This window comes from Nannospalax galili, unplaced genomic scaffold (assembly GCF_000622305.1).
Source record: "Nannospalax galili isolate Female #2095 unplaced genomic scaffold, S.galili_v1.0 scaffold529, whole genome shotgun sequence".
NCBI classification, from domain to species: domain Eukaryota; kingdom Metazoa; phylum Chordata; class Mammalia; order Rodentia; family Spalacidae; genus Nannospalax; species Nannospalax galili.
The window spans coordinates 2,766,084-2,789,814 of record NW_008360309.1 but is presented as its reverse complement, the minus strand read 5'-3'; the positions used below and the strand labels follow the sequence as shown (position 1 = coordinate 2,789,814).

Genomic DNA, 23,731 nt, shown 5'->3' with positions numbered 1-23,731 from the left:
TTGTGCATTTTTATGTGCGGAGGGCATGCTCAGGCACAGAACCAAAGGTGCTGAACCTGCAGGTGTGCCCTCGGCCGAGGCCTGGGAGATCGCCTGAGGATCGGCCGAGGGGGAGGGCCAGGCTTCCCCCACCCGCCTCAGCGCCTCGCTTGTGCCGAGGACACCGGCGGGCGGCGCAGCCCCGCGTGGGGCCGGCGTCCAGGCCCGGAGCATAAAAACGTCCACACAGCCATTACCCCCAGCAGGAAAATACTTCCCGCGCTTCGCCTAGGGCACAGCTAAGGACGGCGAGCCGGGAAGCGGGAACCTCGAGACCCGGTCTGCGCGCGTGCGCCCTCTACTGGAGCCAACGGTCTCCGGAGCGTGCGTGCGCAGCCACGACTCCCTCCTCAGCGGTCAGCGCGCGGAATTGTTGGCGCCCCTCCCGTCGGGAGGCGGGCGAGGCCGCTCAAGGGTTGGGCTGGAAGGCGGGGTCAAGTGATAGTCACGCCCCCCGCTCTTCATTTGAAGTCCACCTCCCCACGACGCTTCACCGCTAGCCAATCACAACACTCCTTATCCCAAGCGTCAGCCAATGGGCGGGGTGCCCCGGCTACTTCCGGCTCTGCGTCGGATTCTCCTGTTCCCCCAGGGTTCCCCGCGACGGGCGGAGCTCGGGGGGCTGGCTTCGGCCTTGGTGACGCAAGACGGGCTGGGAGCCAATAGGGGGCGGGATCGACACTGATGGACGGATCTAGCGACCAGTGGCAAGGCGCCGGCCGTACTTCCCGTCGGGGAGAGAGTGTAATATGGCGAAGACCTACGATTACCTGTTCAAGCTGCTGCTGATCGGGGACTCGGGGGTGGGGAAGACCTGTGTCCTGTTCCGCTTCTCCGAGGACGCCTTCAACTCCACGTTCATCTCCACCATAGGTAACGGGGCCTGGGAGCGGCCGGGGGCCTGGGCCGGGCCGGGCGCGCCCCTGCGTGGCTGGGCTAAGATCGATCCCGGATGGACCCGGGCCGAAAACCCGGAGGGGAGCCAGCACGCCGGCCTCCACCTCACCGCAGGGATCCCGAGCCGTGGCGGGACCGGGTCCTCGGTGCAGATGGGGATCCCGAGGCTGGGTGTGAGCGAGCGCCGGTCCTGGGCCGGGGTCCTGCCGCCCGCCTGTCATCTCTCTTGTCAGCTCAGAGCAGCCCTCGAGACTTTGTTAGGGCATCCCGGTCTTACAGAAGTGGAAACTGAGGCATGGGCACAGGGCGGGGACACCTGGCCGCGTGGGGCTTTTTCTATCTGGCAGGCTTGGCCTGTCCGGTACCCACACTCTCCAGTGTTCTTGGGTCAGGTGCAGTTACAAGTTGGAAAAATTTGAAACTGAGGGAGGGTGTGGAACTCCCTGAGAGTCTCCGGCTACAGGTGGCAGGGATGAGATTTGGACCTAGGTGTATCTGACCCCCAAATTCAAAGTCCAGCCATCCCAAAGAGGTGTCAACTTGTACCCCCGAAGGACCAGCGCAGCTGAGCCACCTCAGAGTTCCTCCAACCCCAACCTCGGTGGCCCTTTAGTCTAGAAATGACCCTTCTCCCCGATCCTGCCCCCACCCCTCATCAGTGATTTTTCCTACTAAAGGAATAATGGCAGCGTAGGGCTGCCGACCTGTCATCCCTTTAGCGATGAAAGATAAAAAGCCCCAATGAAAGACCAAGATCCTCTGTGCCACATGCTGCCTTAACTTCCCTATTGTAGGGCCCAGGACCTGCCTGTCACTTTCAGAACAGCTTTTTTCCCAGAGCTGACCCACTGTGCCATTTAATAAAATTGCCTTGTGGTATACCAGTCCTGACTTCAAAAACACCTGACCTTGCTCCTTGCCACCAAAACAGTCACGACGTTGCATTCAGAAGGTTGGGTGTAGAAGTAACTCCTAGCAAAGTGTCCTGGGTGAGTCCTGGAATGAGAGAGCACTTACCATGCCCAGTTTATCCCAAGGCTCAGATGTAGCTCGCCTCACATGGACAAAGCCCTGGGTTCCATCTCCAGCACCCCATAATACAGATGTGGTGGCACACAACTGTAAAGCGAGCACAGGGGAGGTAGAGGCAGGAGGATCAAGGTTATCCTTGGCTACATTGTGAGTTGAGAGCCAGCCCTGGCTACATGAGACCCTATCTCAAAAAGAAAAAGAACTTAGGAAATAAGTTGTGTGAGATGACAACTAAGCTGTGTTGTCTCCCTAACCACACCATGGTGTGGCATGCACAGGTACATCTGAAAGTTCTCCCCCACTCCAACATCCAACTTTGGAGTCTTGAGTCCGGCCAACCAGGAAGTGGCTATAACTGCCTGCAGTCTGAGGTTTGCTGTTAACCCCACCTCAGTTTCCCAGCCTCAGACATTTCCCAATCAGCAACAGCACCATGAGATTAGTTCAGGGATTGGAGGGATTGGCTTTTTGTTTGGTTTCAAAAAAATTGAGTGTGTGTGTGTGTGTGTGTGTGTGTGTGTGTGTGTGTGTGTGTGTGTGTTGGGAAGAGTAGCGAGTGCAAGCCACCACACAGATGTGGAGGTCAGAGGACAAATTGTGACAGTTACACTCCTCCTCCATGTGGGTCCTGAGAACGTAACTTAGGACGTACGATTGACAGGGAGCAATTTCACCTGCTAAGCCATCTGCCCAGCCCTCCCACCTTTCTCTTTTCAAATCCAATCTCTCACTGAGCCCAAAACTCACCAGTTTTGCTAGACTGGCTGGCCAGGGAGCCCAGGACCCTCCTGCTGGGGTTATAGGTGCGTGCCATCCACTGACTAGTTTTACATGTGTCCTGGGGATGCAATTCAGGTCCTCATGCATATGTGGCAAGTACTTTATGAACAGAGCCATCTCCCTAATTGTTTGGTTTTTAGATATTTTGTTATTTTTATTTTATGTGTATGAGTGTTATGCCTACATGTATGTAAGTGCACCCATGTCATGCAGTGCCTGAGGTCAGAAGAGGGCATCGAATTCCCTGGAACTGGAGTTATGGATAGTTGTTAGCCACCATGTGGGTGTTGGGAACTGAACCCAGGTCCTCTGCAAGAACAGCCAGTGCTCTTAAGCACTGATCCACTCTTCAGCCACCCTTGCTTAGCTTTTCATTGTTTGAGACAGGGTCTCATTCTGTAGCTCAGACTAACCTCTAACTTGCAGCAGTCCTGTCTCTGCCTCCCAAAAGCTGGGACTACAGATCCATTGAGTCACCAGGTTGGGCTTGGTGGTGTATGCCTTTAATATCTGAGTTCAAGGCCAATCAGGGATGCATAGTGAGACCCTGTCTCAAAACAAAACCTAAAAATATGTAAACTACCATTCCTGGATGTTTTTTTTTTAATTGCATATTTTCTGTGTGCGCAAACTTGTCAGAAAGACAAATGAAGCCGGGCATAGTGGCACATGGCTTTAATCCCAGCACTCGAATTCCTGAGGCAGAGGCTGGTGAATCTTTGTGAGATCAAGACTAGCCTGGTCTACATAGTGAGTTCCAGGCCAGATAGATCTGCAGGGGAGACCCTGTCTCAAAAAGACCCAAAAAAAAGACAAATCAAAAGGTAACTCAGACTTGTCAAAAAGACAACTCATGGAAGTCAGTTCTCTTTCCAGAATGAGAGTCCTGGAGTAGAATTCGAGTCCCAGGCTCAGCAGCAGATTCCTTTAAATGCCCAGCCATGTCACTTGGCCAACAATGCTTGTTTTGGTTGGTTGGTTGGTTGATTGGTTTATTGGGGGTCTTTTGGGGTTTTTTGTTTGTTTGTTTTTGAGACATGGTCTTCCTGTAGCTCCAGGTGGCCTGGAACTCTATAGACCAGGCTGACCTTGATCTCACAGAGCTCTGCCTGCCTCTGCCTCCTGAGTGCTGGGACTAAAGGTGCGTGCCACTGCGCCAGGCTACAAGTATTAGTGTTCAGTTTTAGTTTTTGAAGTACTGAGGATAGAGCCCAAAGCTTTACATGTGCCAGCTGACCGCTGAGCTGCATCTCTAGCTGGCAAGGTTTTAAATTTTTTGAGGCAGGGTCTCCCTGTAGTCACAGTAACTCACTATGTAGACCAGGCGGGCCTTGAACTTACCAAGATCTGCCTGCCTCTGAGATCTGCCTCTGCCTCCCAAGTGCTGGGATTAGAGGTGTGTGCCACCATACCTGGTGCTTAGTTTTAAATTCTTGATGAGAAAATTCACTTAGCACTTCACAGCACCAAGGAGACCAGCCTCTCTGTTTGCAGGTGAGGCATGACTGGGTCACAGCCACCCCATGAGATGGGGGTGGCACCTGAACTAGGATCCGTCCAGCCCAGACCTTTGTATCACATTCCTGTAGACCTCTTTTTTAGGAAAGTTACTCACCTTGACCTTGAAGTTACAGCCTTATAAAGTTTATATAGTTCCTAATTCCTGCACTGAGGAGGCAGAGGCAGGCAGATCTCTGTGAGTTTGAGGCCAGGCTGGTTTCCATAGGAAATCCAAGCCAGCTGTGGCTACAGGGAGACCTTGTCTCAAAAAGACCAAAAAAAAAAGTTTACAGTTCCTAATTAATAAAACCAGCGGGGGGGGGGGCGTGATATATGTCTTTAATCCCATCACTCAGAGGCAGAGGCTGGGGGATCTTTGTGAGTTCAAAGCAAGCCTGGTCTACATAGTGAGTTCCAGACCAGCTGGGGCCACAGGGAGATCGTGTCTCAAAATGAATGAATGAATGATTTTTTTTTTTAAACCCATGAGGCTCTAGAGTAGTAGTTTGTGATCTAGGTGGGCTGAACAGCAATTCTAAACTTCTGTGGGTCCCTGAGCATCTGTGACAAACTGGGAAATGTCTTGGGCCTGAAATGACACAGGAAGGTAAATCCATCCTGGCAGCCAGCAGCCTCCAGTGCTCAATACAGACCAGAATGACTGTCTGTTCTGGAAGCACTGCCCTGTGTGGCCAGGGTCTGACCTCAGAAGTCCCATCTATAATATGAGGGGTGAGCCTAGCCCTTGGGCTTCCTAGAGTCAGTTCTTGTTAGTCTGGTCTGGGTCTGCCATGTCTTCAAGAGCCTGTCATTGCTTCAGATGTGCTGCGCCAAGCCAGTGGTACCATGGATTGTAGCTGTGCCTCATTCATCTGACCAGCTTTTTGTTGTTTGAGACAGGGTCTCATGTAGCCCAGGCTGGCCTCAAACTCCCTATGTACCTGAGGATGAACTTGATCCCATGATCCTCCTGCCTCTACCTCCAAAGGTCTGGGATGACAGGTGTGCAGCTCACACCCAGCTTATATGGTGCTAGTCATAGGCCCCAGGCCACCCTAGGCAAGCAGCCTGTCCATTGAGTCTCAGCCTGGTTTTTGTTTTGTTTTGCTACTTTTTGTTTGTTTGTTTGTTGGAGGGGGGTTGTTTGGTTGGTTGGTTTGTTGGTTGGTTTTTTGGGGGAGGTCGTTTTGAGACAGGGTCTCCCTGTAGCCCTAGCTGACCGTTTCCTAGAACTCCATATATACACCAGGCTGGCCTTGAACTCACAGAGCTCCACCTGCCTCTGCCTCCCAAGTGCTGGAATTAAAAGTGTGTACCACCAAACCCAGATGACTTTTTTTTTTTAATGTAGCACATTTACTTGTGTGGGGGCACTCATGTGCCGTAGCATATGTGTGGTGCTCAAAGGGCAATTTGTGGGAATCATTTCTCTCCTTCCACATGTGGAAGTCCCTTTTGGTATGCTTTAAGTTGTATATCCATCACCATAATACATTTCAGAATGTTTCCTGTGCCAAAAAGAAGTAGCACCATTTCAGAACCCTTCAACTGACCCTCTTCATCTTCCCCATACCCCAGCTTCACAGCCTCAAACACAGCCCTTGTCTGTGTCACCACAGTTACATAGTCTATGGCCTTTCGTGGCTGGCTTTTCCCACTCAGCATCATGTTTTGGGGCCTTATCCACAATATATTGTATGTGATTTCTTTTCCTTTTCATGTCTGAGTAATACTCCACCACATAACCATCTATATTTTGTTTGTTGGTGGACACACTGGAAGCTCCAAAGCAGAGACCAGCTTGGCGACACAGTTACTGTTAGGGTTGTTTTTGGTACCTGTTAGGTTGGAATTTTGCTGTTCTTGTTTTTGAGTCCAGGTTGACACACAGGCTGACCTCAAACTTACTGTAGCCAAGGACAACCTTGAACTCCCGATCCTCATGCTTCTACCTCCTGAGTGTTCAGGTTCCTCAAATGTGTCACAATACTGCCTGTCCCATGAAGTGCTGTGGATAGAATTCAGTCTTGCTGAACATGCTAGACAAGTGCTCCACCACTGAGCTGCATCTCCAGTACATGACCTGTATTTTTGCAGAGACTGTGGAGGGGGTCACAGCAGCAGGTAGGAGGGTGCCTCCATCAGGTGTCAGAGCAGGGCTGTGACAGGCAAGTAAAGCAGGCAGTCTGTTGAGAAGAAAGCCTGTGTGAGCAGGTGTGGTAGCACACATCTGTAATCACAGCATGAGAAGTGGAGGCAGAGGATCCTATAAATGTCATCCTTGGCTACATCGAGAGTTTGAGGCCAGCCTGGGCTACATGAAACTCTGTATATAAAAATAAAAAATGAGAGGGCTGGAGAAATGACTCAGTGATTAAGAGCACAGGCTGCTCTTGCAAAGGAACTGGATTCAGTTCCCACATGGCGACTAACAACCTTCCAGTTCCAGGGGATCTGACACCCTCTTCTAACCTCTGCAGGCACTACATGACACAGGTGCACCTACCTACATGCAAGCAATACATTCACACACATAAAATAAAAAATAATAAATGAAAAAATAGCCAGAGCAAAGTGTATGGCCCATGAGAGTGTCTTTGCTTTGTGGGATGGGAGGAGTGTGGAGCCCAGCCTATAGAAAGCTCTAGAAGCCCAGCTCTGCAACTGGACCAGGGAGACAGGTTCTGTGGGTGGCAAAGTAGATGAGGTCAGCCTGGTTCTCAGCTACAGACACCCCTGCCCACCCACTGCTCCTTGTCACCTTCCCCCTAGGCGCTCCAGCAGCCCCCACATCTCTGGTTTTGCTTCCAGTGGGGAAGATACTTCCATAAATTTCCAGGCTTGTTGGAATGGAGGGAATCCTGAGCTTCCTCAGGGCCAGCAATGAAGCCCTGTCCTTGGTCAGACTGGCAGTGCCCAGGCCTCCCTTCCCACCCAGCCTAGAAGTGGCCTAACATGGGTAACACCTTTTCTTTCCCCTTGTTTCAGGAATTGACTTTAAAATTAGGACCATAGAGCTCGATGGCAAGAGGATTAAACTGCAGATATGGTAAGTGCCTACGTGCACAGCCCCTTTACCCAGCCAGGACTTGGAGCCAGAGTCCTTAGCCAGGCCTTGAGCCTCTGCCTCCCAAGTGCTGTGATTAATGGCAGCACCACCACACCTAACCCTTTTTATTTATTTTTTATTTTTTGAGTTGGGGTCTCATATAGCCCAGGCTGGCCTCAAACACTCAGTATAGCCAAAGATCACCTTGAACTCCTGATCCTCCTGCGTCTACCCCCCAAGTGTTGGGAAGATAGGCTATTTTGCAATGCTAGGGATGGAACCCAAGGGCTCATGAATGCCAGGCAAACAGTCTACCCACTGAGTGGGAGCTCTCGGTTCCAGCCCAGCACATGGTCCTTTTCCTCAGAAACTTCTGGAGTTTCTTACCCAGCTCAGACAGCCATGCTGTGCTGGCCACTGGGGCCTGATGTTTGTGTTAGGGACCTAACCTGTAGGGACAGAGCTACTCTGTTCAAGCATGCCCCAGGCCTATGCTAAACCTGGAGAGAGCCAACCATATAGGAGGTGGCAAACGAAACTTCCAGAGGCTTCCAGATATATTGGGGTAAAGAGGATCCCAAGACCTCTGGGACCCAGTGCCTGCCCGTCAGTAGTTGATGCTGGCCCTATCTCAAGCAGCTTTTGAAGCGGTTGAGATACTAAGGCACCTTGCCTAAAACTTTCCTCTTTTGATTTCATTGTGACAAGGTCTCACTGTCCATCCCAGGCTGCCCTCAAGCTTACAGGAGTCCTCCTGCCTCATCTTTCCGGGTGCTAGCATGACAAGAATGGGCCACCGCACCCAGCTGGGAGTTTCCTTTTGAACCCATGGGCTCAACCCAGAGTTTAAGGTCTCATAGCACTTCCTGTTTTCTCCTTTGGGGGTGCCCAGGCCTCCCTTCCTGGCCTGAGGACCTGAAACCCACAAACCAATGTGAGGGAAGCTAAGGTTCCATTCCTCAGACTTGAGGGTGATTTCCTCGACCAGCAGCAGTTAGGGAAGTGTGGGTGTGTATATTCCCCACCTCACTAGAAATTCAGCTCAGATTGTCAGCCCTGAGCAAAACAGACCCCATGGCACATAAAACTGTGCAGCTGAATGCATAGTACACACCTGTCATCCCAGCACTCACTAGGCAGAGGCAGGGGGATCACCAGAAATTTGTGGGCGGCCTGGGCTACAGAGTGAAAACCTGTCTCAAAAAGCCAAACCAAGGGCTGGAGAGATGGCTCAGCAGTTAAGAACACTGACTGCTCTTGCAGAGGACCTGGATTCGAGTCCCAGCACCCACATGGCAGCTATGAACTGTCCTTAACTCCAGTTCCAAGGGAATCCGAAGCCCTCATCTGAACTCCACGGCATTACATGACACGGGTACACCCACATACATGCAGGCAATACACTCATATACATAAAATAAAAATAAGTAAAGCTGGATGTGGTGGCACACGCCTTTAATCCCTTGGGATTAACTTGGGAGGCAGAGGCAGGTGGATCTCTGTGAGTTCAAGGCCAGCCTGGTCTATATAGTGAGTTTCAGGCCAGCTGGGGCTACTGGGAGACCCTGTCTCAAAAAAGACCAAAAAAAAATTTAATAATAATATATATATAAGCCAAACCAAAGAGCATGGTCAAAGCTGGGCGTGATAGCACTTGGAACACAGAGATCTCTGTGAATCAAAGCCAGCCTAGTCTACATAGTGAGCTTCATTCAGGCCAGCCTGGTCTATACAGAGTTCCAGGCCAGTCAGGGCTAAGAGAACCCTATCTCAAAAATAAATAAATAAGAGTCTAGTCAAGTGCCCAGCCAACTAGGCACCCCTGAGTGGGAGCTGAGAGCCCAGGGTGGGTTTTAGAGCCAGCATCCTGGCTTGCTAGCAGTTCTGAGTTGCTTCCTGGGTGCCCTCGCCTCAAACAAGTGCTCACCCCTCAGTCTGACTTCAAGCCTTGAACCTGGACAAGGGAGAATCCTTGCCCATCCTCAGGGTTTGATCAGTCAGTCTTGACGACGTGGGCAGTTGGGCAGTTAGGATCCATGGAAGTCCTGTACTTCCAACATGATGGCCAGGTGGCAGCCTTTGTGCCCAAGTCCAAAGTGACACAGTCCCAGCAAGCCAGGCGCCTGCCTGGCTCCTCCCTCCCCACCCCTGCCCTTGGCAGTCTCAGCTGGAGCAAGTAGCTGGACTGGGGCCTGGCTTGAGAGTAGCACTCTTCCCATGGATGTCCTCGGAGTGCCATCAGCAAGTCAGTCTAGCACTTAGCAATGACAGTCGAAGGTAGTTTTAGGGCTGGAGGCGGGGCCCAGTGGCAGAGAACTTGCCAAGCAGCGCCACAGAAAAATAAGAGATCCAAAGCCAGTAGAGGGGCTTGACACCAAGCCTGAGCTCCATCCCCAGTTCATGGTGGAAGGAGAGAACCGACTCTTAGAAGTTGTCCTCTCATCTCCACACATGTACTATCTCTCACACACATATGCATACACATACAAGGTAAAAAATAACAAGCAAACAAATGTGATTTAAAACAATTAAAAATTTAGAGAGCTAGAAAGCCGTCTTAGCACTGTGCATTTCTATGTGATCAGTTGGTCAGAGCCCTTGGGACATGTCCCTACTAAGTTACTTTTGTTCTCCAGTCCTGGGGGTGGACCTAGGGCCTTGCATACACTGAGCAAACACTGTACCACTGAGCTACACCACGTCCCTTTTTTATTTTGAGATAGGATCTCACTCTGTAGCCCAGGCTGTCCTGGAATTCACAATCCTCCTGTGTGACAGGATGACAGGTGGGTGCCATCTCATCCAGCACCTGTTTCTGCCAGTCTGTGAGCTGGGCAGGCTGGAGTCTGAACTCAGGCACTACCTCCCTGGGCTGCAGCTGTCCTAGGCTTCCCTCACTCAGAGGACTTTCATTACCTAAACCAAGGTGGTCACAGAAGGCAGGAACACACCATCTGAGTAGCAGCCTAGCTTACCCTGTGCTTTCTAACTGCCAGGGCTGCACCACAGTGACTGCGGTCTCACTAGCAGCAGCCATCAGCTTTGGCCCTCTGTGACCCACATACTCTGGGAGAAACCTCCAGAAGCAAAGGCCTAGGAGGGAAAGGGACATGGTCCAATATTTTGCCTGTGACCCAGCCAGGAAACAAGCAGAATTCGTCAGAAGGTCCCCGGGCTGTCATCAAGGGACAGTGGCAGCTCCTTCCTAAGCAGGAGAGAGTCAAGGGAGAAAGTGGTGCAGTGTGGCTGGCAGGCCACAGATGTCACTAACACTGTCCATTCTTGTTTCTAGGGACACGGCTGGCCAGGAGCGGTTTCGGACGATCACGACAGCCTACTACAGGGGCGCCATGGTACAGACTCTGGGTTTTTTAAGTGAAAACGAGCATGTGTGGGCAGCAGTACCAAAGCCTGTATGGTTGAATTTTGGTTGGTTTTGTCTAATTAAGACAAGGTCTCAATATGTAGCCAAAGCTAGCCTAGAACTCAAAATACCCCTTGCCTTGGCCTCCCAGGTTCTGGGGTGACAGGTGTGCACCACCATGCCCAACTTGTTTTATGGTGGTTTTTTGGTTTTTGTTGGTTTTGTGCGTGTATGTGTGTGTGCTCTTGAGTGTGGAGCCAGAGGTCAGCTTGCATATTATTCTTATAGCAGGTGAGCCCCAGGGATCCAGCTGTCTCCACCTCCCCAGCACTGGGATTACAGGCACATACACTATACCTAGCTTTTTAATGTGGGTTCTGAGGTTCAAACTCAGGTCTTTGTGCCTGTGTGGTAAGCACTTTTTGGACTGAACTATCTCCTCAGAACCCCTTTTTTGTTTTGTTTTTTAGACAAGGTCTCCCCGTGCAGTCCAGGCTGGCCTTTAATTAAAAAATTTCCTACCTCTGCTTCCCAAGTGCTAGGACATGAAGGCTATGTGTCCCTGTGGACCTGTGTTCCCATTCCTTAGGATCAGGCACCCCAGCTTGCTTTAGGACGAGGTCACATGGCCCACAGGGATCCCTGGTACATCCCGCCCTGGCTTCATCCCCAGTGGGAGTTAAGCTGTGCAAACAGCCTTCTTTGGGGATAGAGTGCTGGGAGCCAGTCTTCCAGGTGCAGACCAGCCCTTGGGCCAGCTCACCCTAACACAGAAGGGCCACAGGCCACATCAGTGTCTCTGGAATTTGCTTAACTTGAAGGCTGGACTTGTTCAGGACTGTTGGCCTGCGATGGGGTGATCCATGGGCAGACCTCTTTTGTCGTCACTCAAGTATTCTCCATCCCGAGCCCTACTGCAGCAGACACCACCCTGGGTCTTAGCCTGCCAGTTCGTATTATTTGGTTTGATTTGGTTTTGTTTTGGAACTATGGATGGAACCCAGGCCCTCCTTCACACACACCAGGCAAATGACCTGGGGAAATGTAGGAGGTGGTAAGCAAGGAAGAACCCTGCCCTGGGCAGGTTCCACTTAGGGAACAGAGTAGGAGAACATGTCTCCCGGCTTCTGTGAGGGCAGGCAGCCACCTGCCCACAATCGCAGCCTCCCTAGTGCCCTGCACTACCATAGCCTAGTTTGTCACTTAGTGCCATAGCCACCAGGCTGCCAGGACAGTGTGCATGTGTTTTAATCCCTGAACAGGGCCAGTGCTGACAACACACTGGGGACACTTTAGGAGCCTGGAAGCCATGGGCGTGAATGGCAACATTAAATATTTAGAGTGTCCCTGAAAGAACCACACTGGAAATGACCCCGATGCCTGCAGCCTTAGCGTTCCTCACTAGAACAAATTCTGTTCTGTCCCTCAAGGTGCAGGGCCTCAGGTGCCGGGCAGGTCCCAAGTATACCTGCCCCCAGGAGAGGGCTGTGTGGGCCAGATGGGTCTCTCTAGGCCGAGATAGTAGATAGTCGCCCTGCCCCGTCCCCTGAGCCCTACTGCAGCAGACAGCCACCCTGGGTCTTAGCCTGCCAGCTCGTATTACTTGGTTTGATTTGGTTTTGTTTTGAAACTACAGATGGAACCCAGGCCCTCCCTCACACACACCAGGCAAATGCTCTGCTACTAAGCAAGCTGCTTGATGTTCTTGCTCTGCAAATATGGCTGGCACCCCATACAGGGCTGCCCAGAGGAGGGGAGCGAGCAGGGCTTGCACCTGGGCTAGCCATGGGCCTCGAAGTCTAGAGTGCTTAGTTCCCAGGGAGGCTTGCGATGGTGCTGCCAACTGGGCTGCCATGGGTACCCCATGAGGACATCCAGGGCAGTACCAGACTGTCAGAGGGCAATCCCTCAGAATGGCATCATTAGCTCTTTTGTCTCAGCTTTACCAGGGGCTTCAGTTGTCTGTTTGTGTGTCTGTGTGTCTCTGACAGATCTCTATGTAGTTCAGGCTGGCCTCAGCCCCGATTGCTAGGATTGCAGGGATGAGCCACCACGCCAGTCTCCTGGACTTCAATCTTAATCAAAAAGGTCTCATCTCCCTCTGCCTCAGTTTCTCCTCCTTCACAGTAGCAGTGAGACAGTGGGCTCAGGCTGGGTTGAAAGTGGGCCCTCTTGGGACCTGCAAACCATGTCCCCACAGTCATTAGGGATCTGACAAGGTCACTCAGCCTGGCACTGACAGCAGGTCTCTGCTCTGAGCCCTTGGAAGGCACGGCAGGGTTAGGCTTCTTGGGGTGCTCATCTCTCCATGCCATTCACTATCAATGGGACAAAGCACAGGCAGGGTTGTGTCACCTTGGTGGCTGAGCGGGGCATACTGGTGTGGGGAGACTGACAGGGAAAGACCAGGGGACTGGCTTCCAGAACACTGTGGGCGTGGGGAAGGTGACGGGCAGTGGCACACCCCTACCCCTGCATAGGCACTGTCCTCACCCTGCAGGGCCCCTCAGAGCCTGTGCCCCTCTGTACTTGCCCAGGGTATCATGCTGGTCTATGACATCACCAACGAGAAGTCCTTCGACAACATTCGGAACTGGATTCGGAACATTGAGGAGGTGAGGCCCCCATCCCTCAAATCCTCTGTTGGGTGCCTCAGAGCTCTGGAGCCAGGGCAGTGGAAGGCGCAGGGACCAGAATACCCAGTGTCCACCCAAGCCTCTTACTGGCCCAGGACCCGCATGGTGGGTTTGGCTTATCTTGCAGTCATGTTGGGGTCACTGTGAGCATTTGGACATTTGTAGGCAGAAGATTCTAGAACCACAGTGACCCTTGTATTTGAAGGGCCTGTCACAAACACACATTTTGAGCTGCAGTGGAGCTGGGTGTGAGCTTGCTCAGGCCAGCAACTGGCTGTGGAAAGAGACTCTGGAGGGACGAGGAGGCAGCCGGCACCAGCCCATTCCAGCACCTTCCTGGCTGGCCACACCTGCCACCCTGATGACTAAACAAGTCCGGGGTGCAGACTTTACCCTGCTATAAAGTCACCATGGAAGCACCACCCACCCAGGGCTCAGGACACCCCAGCCAACCGAGAGGCGGGCCCTTTGTTTAGGAGCTGGAGTGCAGTGCCAGGCCACATCAGGCTACCAAAGCCGTCTCAGTCAAAAGAGGAGAGAGATGCTGCACTGAGCTCTGGATACTCCAAGTGAATCTCTGGTAGACAGGAGGTGTCACTCACTGAGCTGCTTTCCGATGCCCCCTCCTCTGGAGGCCACTGGACAGATTGACATGGGAGCCATCTCCAAAGGCAGGGTTGAGCCAAGCCCGGGGCTAGGTGATGGCTGAGCTAGATGCTTTGGCTGCCTAAGGTATAACCCATTTCCAGAACCCAGAGAGAGTGGAGATTTGAGGGGTCTGAGCAAGATTCAGAGCTTTGGCCAGTTAGATGGCTCAGTGGGTAAAGGTACCGGTTGCCAAGCCCGACAACCTGAGTTCCATCCCCAGGACCCACACCGTGGAAGGGAAGACCAACTCTCAAAAATTACTCTCTGCCTCTGTGTACATACCACACAAACCTTACACACATACACATAAATATATACATATGTACAAAAATACTGGGGCTCCTATAGAGCTGGGCACCAGGGGAATGGGAAGGGTTAGATCTCAGCCCACCCAGGATCCCTGGCCTTGGAGCTTGGTGACCGCAGCCCATTGGAGCTGTTTGCCACAGTCAGGAAGGGCTTGGGCTGGGGACATGGGCCCCAGCCTCTGTGAGCTCCAGCATACAGAGGTCCCCCCGCCCCAGCCCACTGCTCTGACCTGTCTCACCATCTCCTCAGCATGCCTCTGCAGATGTGGAGAAGATGATACTGGGGAACAAGTGTGACGTCAATGACAAGAGACAGGTGTCCAAGGAGCGGGGAGAAAAGGTGGGTGCTGCTGCTGGCCAGTCCAAAGACAGCAGTCCATTGAAGGGGAACTGACATGTTCCCTGACAAAAAGCCAGGCTCTAGGGGGATTCCTTCTTAGTCTTGATGAGTGGAGGGTGACACACTTTCCTGTCTTGCCTATGATGGTAAGGACTCGAAACCAGGTGACACCCCAGTAATGCGTGAGCCCTGGGCAGGGCTGGAGACAAGAGGCTGCTCAGCGGGCAGGAAGGGCTTGGTGTGCCCTGCATACTCCATGTGTATCAGTAGAGTCCACTGAGACCACGCAGGGAGGTGCCATAGCAACTTCAGGGGGCAGAGCTTGCTGTGGCCCAGGCCCCTCTGCTCTGCCCTGCTCAGCTGCCTCCTCACTAAGTGCTGTGTGGAACCCTGCCTCAGGGATTGGCCACCCTAGCGCTCTCACACAGTGGAGGTAACACCCTCAGCCCAGTCTGGCCTATCACTGCCCCAGCTCCATGCCAGCCCCGCCCCAGCTCCCAATTCCCAGGAAGCCAGTGGAGGATAATATGCCTGTTCCCCCGTTCACAGCTGGCCCTTGACTACGGGATCAAGTTCATGGAAACCAGTGCAAAGGCCAACATCAACGTGGAGAACGTAAGTTCTGAGACAGGAGGTGCCCTCAGACTCGGGGCGCCCCCTGCTGGCACCCAGTCCCATCTCTGGCTTCATCTCAGCCAGTGTCCCTCACCCACAGACCCAGTTGGGAGCCAGGTGGAGGAAGTAGCCCTGCCCAGCTGGGTCCTGGAGCTTGTGCTGTCTGTAAGGCAATACCCAAGACCCTTCCTTCACATGCCCTGGATGAAATTGAACACAGACCTCCAGAGCCAGGCATCGTGGCACACTCCTGTAACCCCAACTCTCAGGAGGCTGAGGTGGAATACTGCCTTAAGTGAGGCCAGCTTGGGCTATGTAGCAAGAGACCGTGTCTTAAGAAGAAAAAAGAAACCCTAGCTCTTCCGTATCACTGCATAGGCCCCAGAGGGCAGCAGCACAGCCCTTGCCCCTCTTGGCTCTCACCTGCCACTCCTCCATAAACCACCCAGGCTGCTCCCTCATCAAGGCCAGCCCACAATGGCACCACCCAAGGCCCTCAGGGCCCCTCAGCACCCCAGCACCTGCACAGCTGAACTTAGCAGGTCATAGGGGCATGCTGAAATTCATCCTCTGTCAAGAAACTGCATGCAAATGCAGAATCCAGTTCATCTCTGTCCCTTTCTGGGCCCAGAATAGCCAAAGGAGCATTTATTTGTTAAACAAGAGAAAGGGTGACCAGGCGTGGTGGCACACACCTGCCATCCCAAACTCAGGTGATTGAGGCAGGAGGGTCAGGAATTCAAGGTTATCCTTGGCTTCATAGTGAGTTAGAAACCAACCTGAGAGCTACATGAGATGGCATCTCAAAGGAGGCAGAACACAGCCAGGAACAGAGAGCTAGGCACTCCTTCCGGATCCTTCCAGGCCTTTCTGGATCAGCCAGTTAACCACTTGATACCTTTGTGCAAGTCACAGGTTCCTGTGAGGCCCTGTCCATGGGGGCTAGCTGAGTATAATTCTAGCTCATGGGGCTGTTGACCTGGGGGAGGTGGCCACACAACAGCCCTGTACCCAAGGCACTCTACAAAAGGTGGATGTGAGGCAGGGTAAAAACAGGAGGGAGGACCAAGGGAAGCCTCACCTTTGTCTCTACCCTGTCACGCCCACACTGAGAACCAGGTCCAACCATTCAAGGGTGTGGATGGCCTGCTCTTTCCACAGGCATTCTTCACCCTCGCCAGAGATATCAAAGCAAAAATGGACAAGAAATTGGTGAGTATGATTCCTTCTTGGGTCTTCACACATTGCTGTGGGCTACAGCCATCCATGTGGCCCAGGCCTGCTATGTGTGTATGTGCATGTGTGCATACGTGCCCATGCATGTATGTGTATTTGGAATCAGATTGGTGTCAGGCATCTTCCTCGGGCAGTCTCCACTGTAGTTTTTGAGAGTCTTGTTGAGGCTCAGGCTTACTGGTTAGGCTAGGCTGGTCAGAGAGCCCCATCTCCGCACCACTGGGTTACAGGTGTGCACCACTACACCTGTAGTTTTGGGGGGGGGGTTGTTGTTAAATTATGTGTATGTGTGTGAGTATGTGCACATGTGAGTGCAGGTACCTCAGATCCCCTGGAGCTAGTTACAGGTGAACAGACCCAAACTTGGGTCCTCTACAAAACCATATATGCTCTTAGCCACCGATCCAGCTCTCCAGACCCACACCCTGCTTCTTTATGTGGCTTCTGAGCCATGAACTCCACACTTAGGCAGTAGATACTTAACTGACTGAGCCATCTCCCCAGTCTTGCCTTTTAAGGCCGAGCAAATCTGAGAAGGGTGTGGAGTTTGTAAGTGTGGTTCAGGTACTGGTGGCAGACTTTGCCACTTGTCTGAAGGTTGTTTTTTTTTTTTTTTATCATTTTCTGTTGCTATAACAAAACCCCTGAGGCTAGATCATTTATAGAGTTTTATTATAGCTGGGCATGCTGGCCCATACTAGTCATACCAGCACTCAGGAGACTGAGGCAGGAGGATCATGATTTTGAGACCAGCCTGAGTGACATAGTGAGACCCTGTCTCAAAAGAAAAGAATCTGAGTTTGTTGTTTAACAATTCTGGAGAATGGGGAATCCGATAGCATTGCTGGTATCTACTAAGGGGTTTGTGTGCTGTTTTATTTTATTTATTGTGCGTGTGTGTGTGTGTGCAACCTAACAGCACAGGGTGGGCCATGGTGATATTAAGTGGTCTGTGTGTGTGTGTGTGTGTGTGTGTATGTGTGTCAGAGGACAACCTCACAGCACAGGGTGGGCCATGGTGACATTGAGTGGTGTGTGTGTGTGTGTGTGTGTCAGGACAACCTCACAGCACAGGGTGGGCCATGGTGATATTAAGTGGTCTGTGTGTGTGTGTGTGTGTGTGTGTATGTGTGTCAGAGGACAACCTCACAGCACAGGGTGGGCCATGGTGACATTGAGTGGTTACTAGCTGGCAGCCTCTGTTCCTCCCTTACAAACTTTTTGCCATCATAATGGCCACTCCCATCTCCATCTGATCTGAAGCACCTCCTGCAGGCCCCCCCTCCTAGTACCACTAGTCTATGTGGGAGATTGTCTTTTCTGTTGTTTTGTTTTAAGATAGGATCTCCTGTAGCTTCCGCCCGGCCTGTAACTGTGTGGATCAGGATGGCCTCACAGAGATCCACCTGCCTCTGTCTCCCAGGTGCTGGGATTAAAGGCGTGCACCACCACAACCATTGGGGGATTCCATTTCTAAGTTTCCAACCATGTATTCTGGGGGACACAGAAACAATACCAGATTTTCGGAAAAAAAGCGTGTTCCCCAGACCTCTCAGACAAGGCCGGGCCTGGGTCCATACGTGCAGAGGATCCTTGACCTTTCCCTAGACCCAGTTCCTGCCAGGTTTGAGTGTGAGGACCTCAAGTCACAGGACTCCCAGGCTCCCTCCTGGGGGACTTTAAAGATCCCTCGCTATCCTCCCTCTAATTGGTTTTCTGTATTTCATTTTCTTTTGTGGGCTTTATAGACCAAATGCCCTAGGCAAATATCACCTGCCCAACTGTCCCCAGCACCTTCCAGGTCCCCCGCCCCCTGCAACAGCCACACCCAACACCTCCCTGTGCTTGGCTCCTGCTGCCTTTGTTATATATAGATTTTTTTATTTAATTTTTGTGTATTTCATACATAAAATCATCTCTATACCTTCCTCTTTGCACCCTCCCATAGGCCCCCCACTGGAGTTCATACATTCTGTCATTTGTGTTAAGGCCCATCATGTAAAGTTAGTGTCTCCAGATGTCCTTCAGTGCAAGTTCATCCACTGGGGTCTAGTCAGCCTGTCTAGAGTCCCTCTCTTTAAGAAGATCAGCTCTTCCTCACCCAGCACTAATCAGCTGCCGATAATTCTTTGACTAAGATTGGGGTCTACTGTTCATTTCCACAGTTATGTGCTGGGTTTTTATCTACTAAAGTTTCCGTGGGTCTTGTCCATGCTGAAGCCATTGCTGTAGATTTGTATGCGAAGGGTCCCAGGAGCTTGTAGGACTTTGTGTACGGTCCTGCACCTCCTCCCTGGCTCCTACAATCTTTTCAGCCCTCTTCCACAATGGTTCCTGAGCCCTGGGCAGGTGGATTGTAATATGTGGGACCTGTACAAAGACCCACATTCTGCAGACTTATTCTCTGCATTTTGGCCATTTGTGGACTTTGTGTTCCTGGCCCTCTGTTGATGAGGGAGCTTCACTGATGAGAGTTGAAAGATGCATTAGTGTTCTCTTCATCCCTTGTCTATGCTCTGTGAGCTTTAGGTGTAGAGGCTGCACATTTCTTAGATGTGCCATTTAGACTTGGGCAAGTCATAGACAATCTCTGTGTGTGACCGGTTGTGGAGTTCTGTAATTATCTCTGTCTCTTGAAAAAGAAGCTTCTTTGATGGGTGGTGACTGGGATACTTGTCTATAAATTTAAGGATCCATATTTTGTACATAGTAAGAAATTACATTCATCTAGGGATGTGACAGACTTGGAGTTTTCTCTAAGATCTCTGACCTCTCCAGCTGTGTATTTGGCTAGGTTTACAATAGCAGACGTGAGTTTCCTCCCATTGAGTGGGCTTTAGTCCAATTAGGTAGCTGTTGATTTCTCCCAAGATAAAAGTGCCACTACTGCACCAGTGTCATTTGTTGTGCTAGTCATTGATGTGGTTTTTAGGCCTTGAAGCTGGAGTTGGACCATGAATTGATGTGCTCCCTTGTCAGCTTGCATAGTGCTCTCCAAAGCTATGAGAGCTGGCCTTCAGGGGAGGTGGCGTCCAGGTCAGTCCCAGCTCCGTTGCTCTAAATCCTGTGTAGAAACTATGTCCCGTCTTCAGCAATAGGCTTTTATCATGAAGTTCTGGGAGGCCATCAAGGACCGTGGTAATAGCCTGTGTAATTTGCGGGAGTCTCTTGGACTACCCTGGCCAACAACTCAAAGGAAGGTTTCTCCTGTCTGTCCCTGTTTCTTGTCATGTAGCCTTCAGCTGTGCTCACAGACTCATGTGGGGATACCGTATGAGTAATTTCTCAGTAGGTTTTTGGACTAATACAATTCCCTCTGGTTTTTTATACTAGTTGGGCACTATTTATCTCTCCTCTTTCTCTCCCTGTCTTTCCCCATCCTCCCCATTTAAAGTGTCCCCGTTTTCCCCACTTCTCCCTCGATAATTCCTATGCTGTGGTCCCACCTCTCTTGAGCTCTTCTTCCCCTTTATTCCCAGTTCTTTGTACAGCCCTCCTCCCTTCCCCTTTAACCCCTTTTTATTTTATTTTGTATATGTATGAGTATATTGTCTGCATGTATGTAAGTGCACATGTGTTGTGCAGTGCTCACAGAGGTCAGAAAAAGGCATCAGATCCCCCGGAACTGGAGTTACAAGTGGTTGTTAGCTGCCATGTGGGTGCTGGAAACCAAACCCAGGTCTTTTGCAAGAACAGCCCATTCTCTTAACTGCTGAGCCATCTCTCCAGCCCCAGGCTCCTGCTGTTTTGAATGCAGTCTCCCTTAGCTTGTGCAGTGCTCTCCTGAATCAAGCACATCACTGGAGCTTGGAGATGTTGGGGTACAGTGCAACCCCACCCCTCTATGCCTGCCCCACCCCAGCCAAGTTACCCCACCATGTGGCCAGAGAGCAGAGTGCTCAGCGTGGGGCTCTCACAGTTCTGCTCATCCAACTGCACATAAAATATGAGCTGTCCCGGGCTGGAGAGATGCTCAGCGGTTAAGAACACTGGCTGTTCTTGCAGAAGACCCGGGTTCGAATCCCAGCACCCACATGGCAGCTAACAACTGTCTGTAACTCCAGTCCCAGGGGATCTGATGGCCTCTTCTGTCCTCCTCAGCCATTGCACAACATGGGTGCACTTATCTACATGCAGGCAATACACGAATACACATAAAATAAAAATAATAAATAAAATATTTTTTAAAAAATTATATATGACTTGTCCTTCAAGTCACTCTAATCCCACTAACTACCATTCATCCCCAGCTATGAGAGGCCAGCAAGGCCCAGGGCTGTCTCATTGGCTCCTCTGCCACTGTTATGTGGTTGCTGTTTCTATAAACAACATGCAGCACAGAGTTTCCCACATACTTTTTTTTATTCAACATAACATGATCAGAATTGGAGTCCTGGACCAGTGGCTTAGTGGTAAAGGTGCTTGCCACCAACCAAGTCTGATGACGTGCGTTGGATCCCTGGGATCCCGTGGTAGTAGGAAAGAACCAGCCCACTCCCGCAAGTTGTCCTCTGACCTCCACACATGCACTTACACAAAAAAAAAAAAGTGTAGATTTTATGATTTTTTAAAGATTAGAGTTTAGGTACTGTGTCCTGGCAGTAGTTGGGCCTACTGGGGCACATGGGGCAGCCGAACTGGACAAAAAGTGAATAATTGTTGAAAGGTCTGTACCTCCGGGAATGTAACTCAGTGATAGAGCACTTGGCCAGCATGCATGAGGTCCTAGGTCCCATCCCCAGTAGGAGCAAGGAGCAGAAAAATGTGGAGAGGGGTATGTTGGGGGAGAGAAGGGCAAGAGCCTGTGGGCAGGTAAAGCAGATCCTTGGGTCTATGAAAGGGAATGAACTGTCATGCGGAGAAAACAGCAGCATGTTTGTTTGGAAGGGGGTGCATGAGAGGATGAGGACTGATAGAATGAGATGACAGGTGGTTAGAAGAGTTTGTGTGGATGGGAGAGACTGGATGCATGGAAGGATAGATGGGGAGATGGATGGGTGAACGGACTGATTGAATAGTGGGTAAATGGATGGTTCAAAGGAAATGATTGGATAGTGAATGGGTGTATAGACAGGTGGGTGTGGTTAGATGATGTGTGTATGAGGGGATGAACGGTGCTTGTTCGGTTTGTAGGGAACAGACGAATGATGGGGGGTGGGTTGGTGGGTGGATGAGGAGATGCATGGATTGGGAGGGATGGGAAGGGAGGATGGATGGAAAGGTGGAGGGTGGTTGAGTAGATAGATGAATGGCGGATGGTTGGATTTTGGGTGATGGGGTGGTTAGTTGGACAGTGGCAGGCAGTTGGCGGACTGGCTGGATAAATGGCTGGCAGGTGATAACAACACAGACAAATGTCTTGTGACTTCAGGAAGGCAACAGCCCCCAGGGGAGCAGCCAGGGAGTCAAGATCACAGCCGAGCAGCAGAAGAAGAGCAGCTTCTTCCGGTGTGTTCTTCTGTGAACACCCCGCCTTACTGAGCCTTCTCAGCCCCACTGACTGTGCCTGCCCCGGGCGAGCCTCCACCACCCCACCGTTGGGCCACGGCTACCCGAACACAATTAAGAAATTGATTATTTTAGTAACTGTCTGATCCTTTCACCTTCAGAGATGGAACAAGTTAGAATTTTGCTACTTTTCCTGTGTCATCCTCCAGTCGGGCCCATCCATCCCTGTCACATCACCAAAAGGTGGAGAGAGGTGGAGTGGGGATGCCTTCTGTTCCTGTCCTACCCAACAGTCAATGCACCAGCCAGCCTGTCCCTCCAACATGGGAGCAAGGTCAGTGGCAGTGCCTGGCACCTTGCGATGCCACCGATGCCACCGTGCGCCAGTCCTGGAGGTTCCTGCCTGCCACTCCTGGTGGCCATTCTCTCAGTTCTGGACAAGTGACGAAAACCATGTCCCCATCTCCTGTTTTTACTTGTCAAACCAAAGGGAAGCACAAATTAAGGAAAATCTGCGTAGAGGGTTTGGACAGAAGAGGACAGCTCATGTGGCCACAACCAGGCAGAGTCTACAGTCCAGCACCGACGGGACACTGTGGCCCAAGGAATGGCCACCACTCACCCCATCATCTGGTCACCCACCTCAGTGGCACTGAAGCAGCCTCCGCTCTCCTCACCCTTCCCCCGGCTGCACATCGATTGGATGCTTTCTTTTTCTAGCTGAGATTACTTTTTATTTTTCCAGATTCCTAATGCCATGAAGTGATTCCGTCTTTGATTTTCCAGCAGCAGACCCAAGCGATGGGGTACAGATGTGACTGCCTGTTCCTGCTGCACAGGGCCCAAGGCTGTTCCCACTTGTGGGCTCCTGGCCCCTGAGGCTGAGACAGGCATTCTGTGGCGACAGGCTGCCCCGAAGTCCGGTGGTTGTTGCTCTTGTGTTTTGAGAACTCTGCCCTCTCAGGGAGGCTGCAGTTGGGACCAGATACCTGGGAGCCCCTCCTTTTTACTTTAACCCTCCCCCCAAGCCACTGTCAGTCCATTGACATGGGGTTTCTCCCCCTTTTTTTGAAATTAAAACCAACATACCAGCAATAGTCAGCCCTTCCTCGGAGTCTCTAATGTGCCCTGTTCCCACTGACCAGTGCACTTAAGGAAAACAGATTAAAACACATTTTAAAGGGAACAGTTTCACGCCACAGTGTACCTAGAATCCAGGTGGCCATGTTGGGTTGCAGGTTCAGTGGACACCTTTTATTAAATATGGTTTGGAGAAGAAATGGCTCAGAGGTTAAGAGCATTTGCAGCCCTTTCAGAAGACCTGAGTTGGCTTCCCAGCATCCACATTAGACAGCTCACAGCTGCGTATAACTCCAGCTCAAGAGGATCTAATGGCTCCCTTCTGACTTCCACTGGCACCTGCACTCATGTGCATGTACCCCAATACACAAAAATAAATCTTTTTTTAAGTGGGGGACTGGGAGCTGAAGAGATGGCTCAGTAGTTAAAAGCACTGGGTGCTCTTGAGGAGGACCTGGGTTCAGTTCCCAGCACCCACATGGCAGCAGCTAACAACTGTCTGTAACTCCAATTCCAGGGGATACAGTGCCCTCTTCTGACCTCCATGGGCATTGCACAAACAGATGCACTTATGCAGAGAATACACTCGTACACATAAAATAAAAATAAAGTGGAGGTGGGGGCTGACTCAGTGGTTAAGAATGCCTACTGCTCTTACAGAGAACCCGAGTTCAATTCCCAACACCCACATCAGGCACCTTACAACCACCTCTAACTCCAGCTCCAGGGGATCTGACTGACACCTCTGGCCTCTGAGAA

At 51.4% G+C, this 23,731-nt stretch overlaps 1 protein-coding gene across 1 annotated transcript; it reads left to right on the top strand.

Annotated features, from left to right (window-relative positions):
- The first annotated feature begins 725 nt into the window (after positions 1–725).
- Rab8a (RAB8A, member RAS oncogene family) lies at positions 726–23,078 on the top strand. The gene is made up of 8 exons (XM_008824672.3): positions 726–912; positions 7,237–7,297; positions 10,590–10,650; positions 13,199–13,276; positions 14,504–14,593; positions 15,143–15,208; positions 16,370–16,420; positions 21,816–23,078. The coding sequence occupies exons 1-8, from the start codon at positions 789–791 to the stop codon at positions 21,906–21,908; spliced, it is 624 nt and encodes a 207-aa protein (XP_008822894.1). The 5' UTR covers positions 726–788; the 3' UTR covers positions 21,909–23,078.
- Positions 23,079–23,731: the final 653 nt, after the last annotated feature.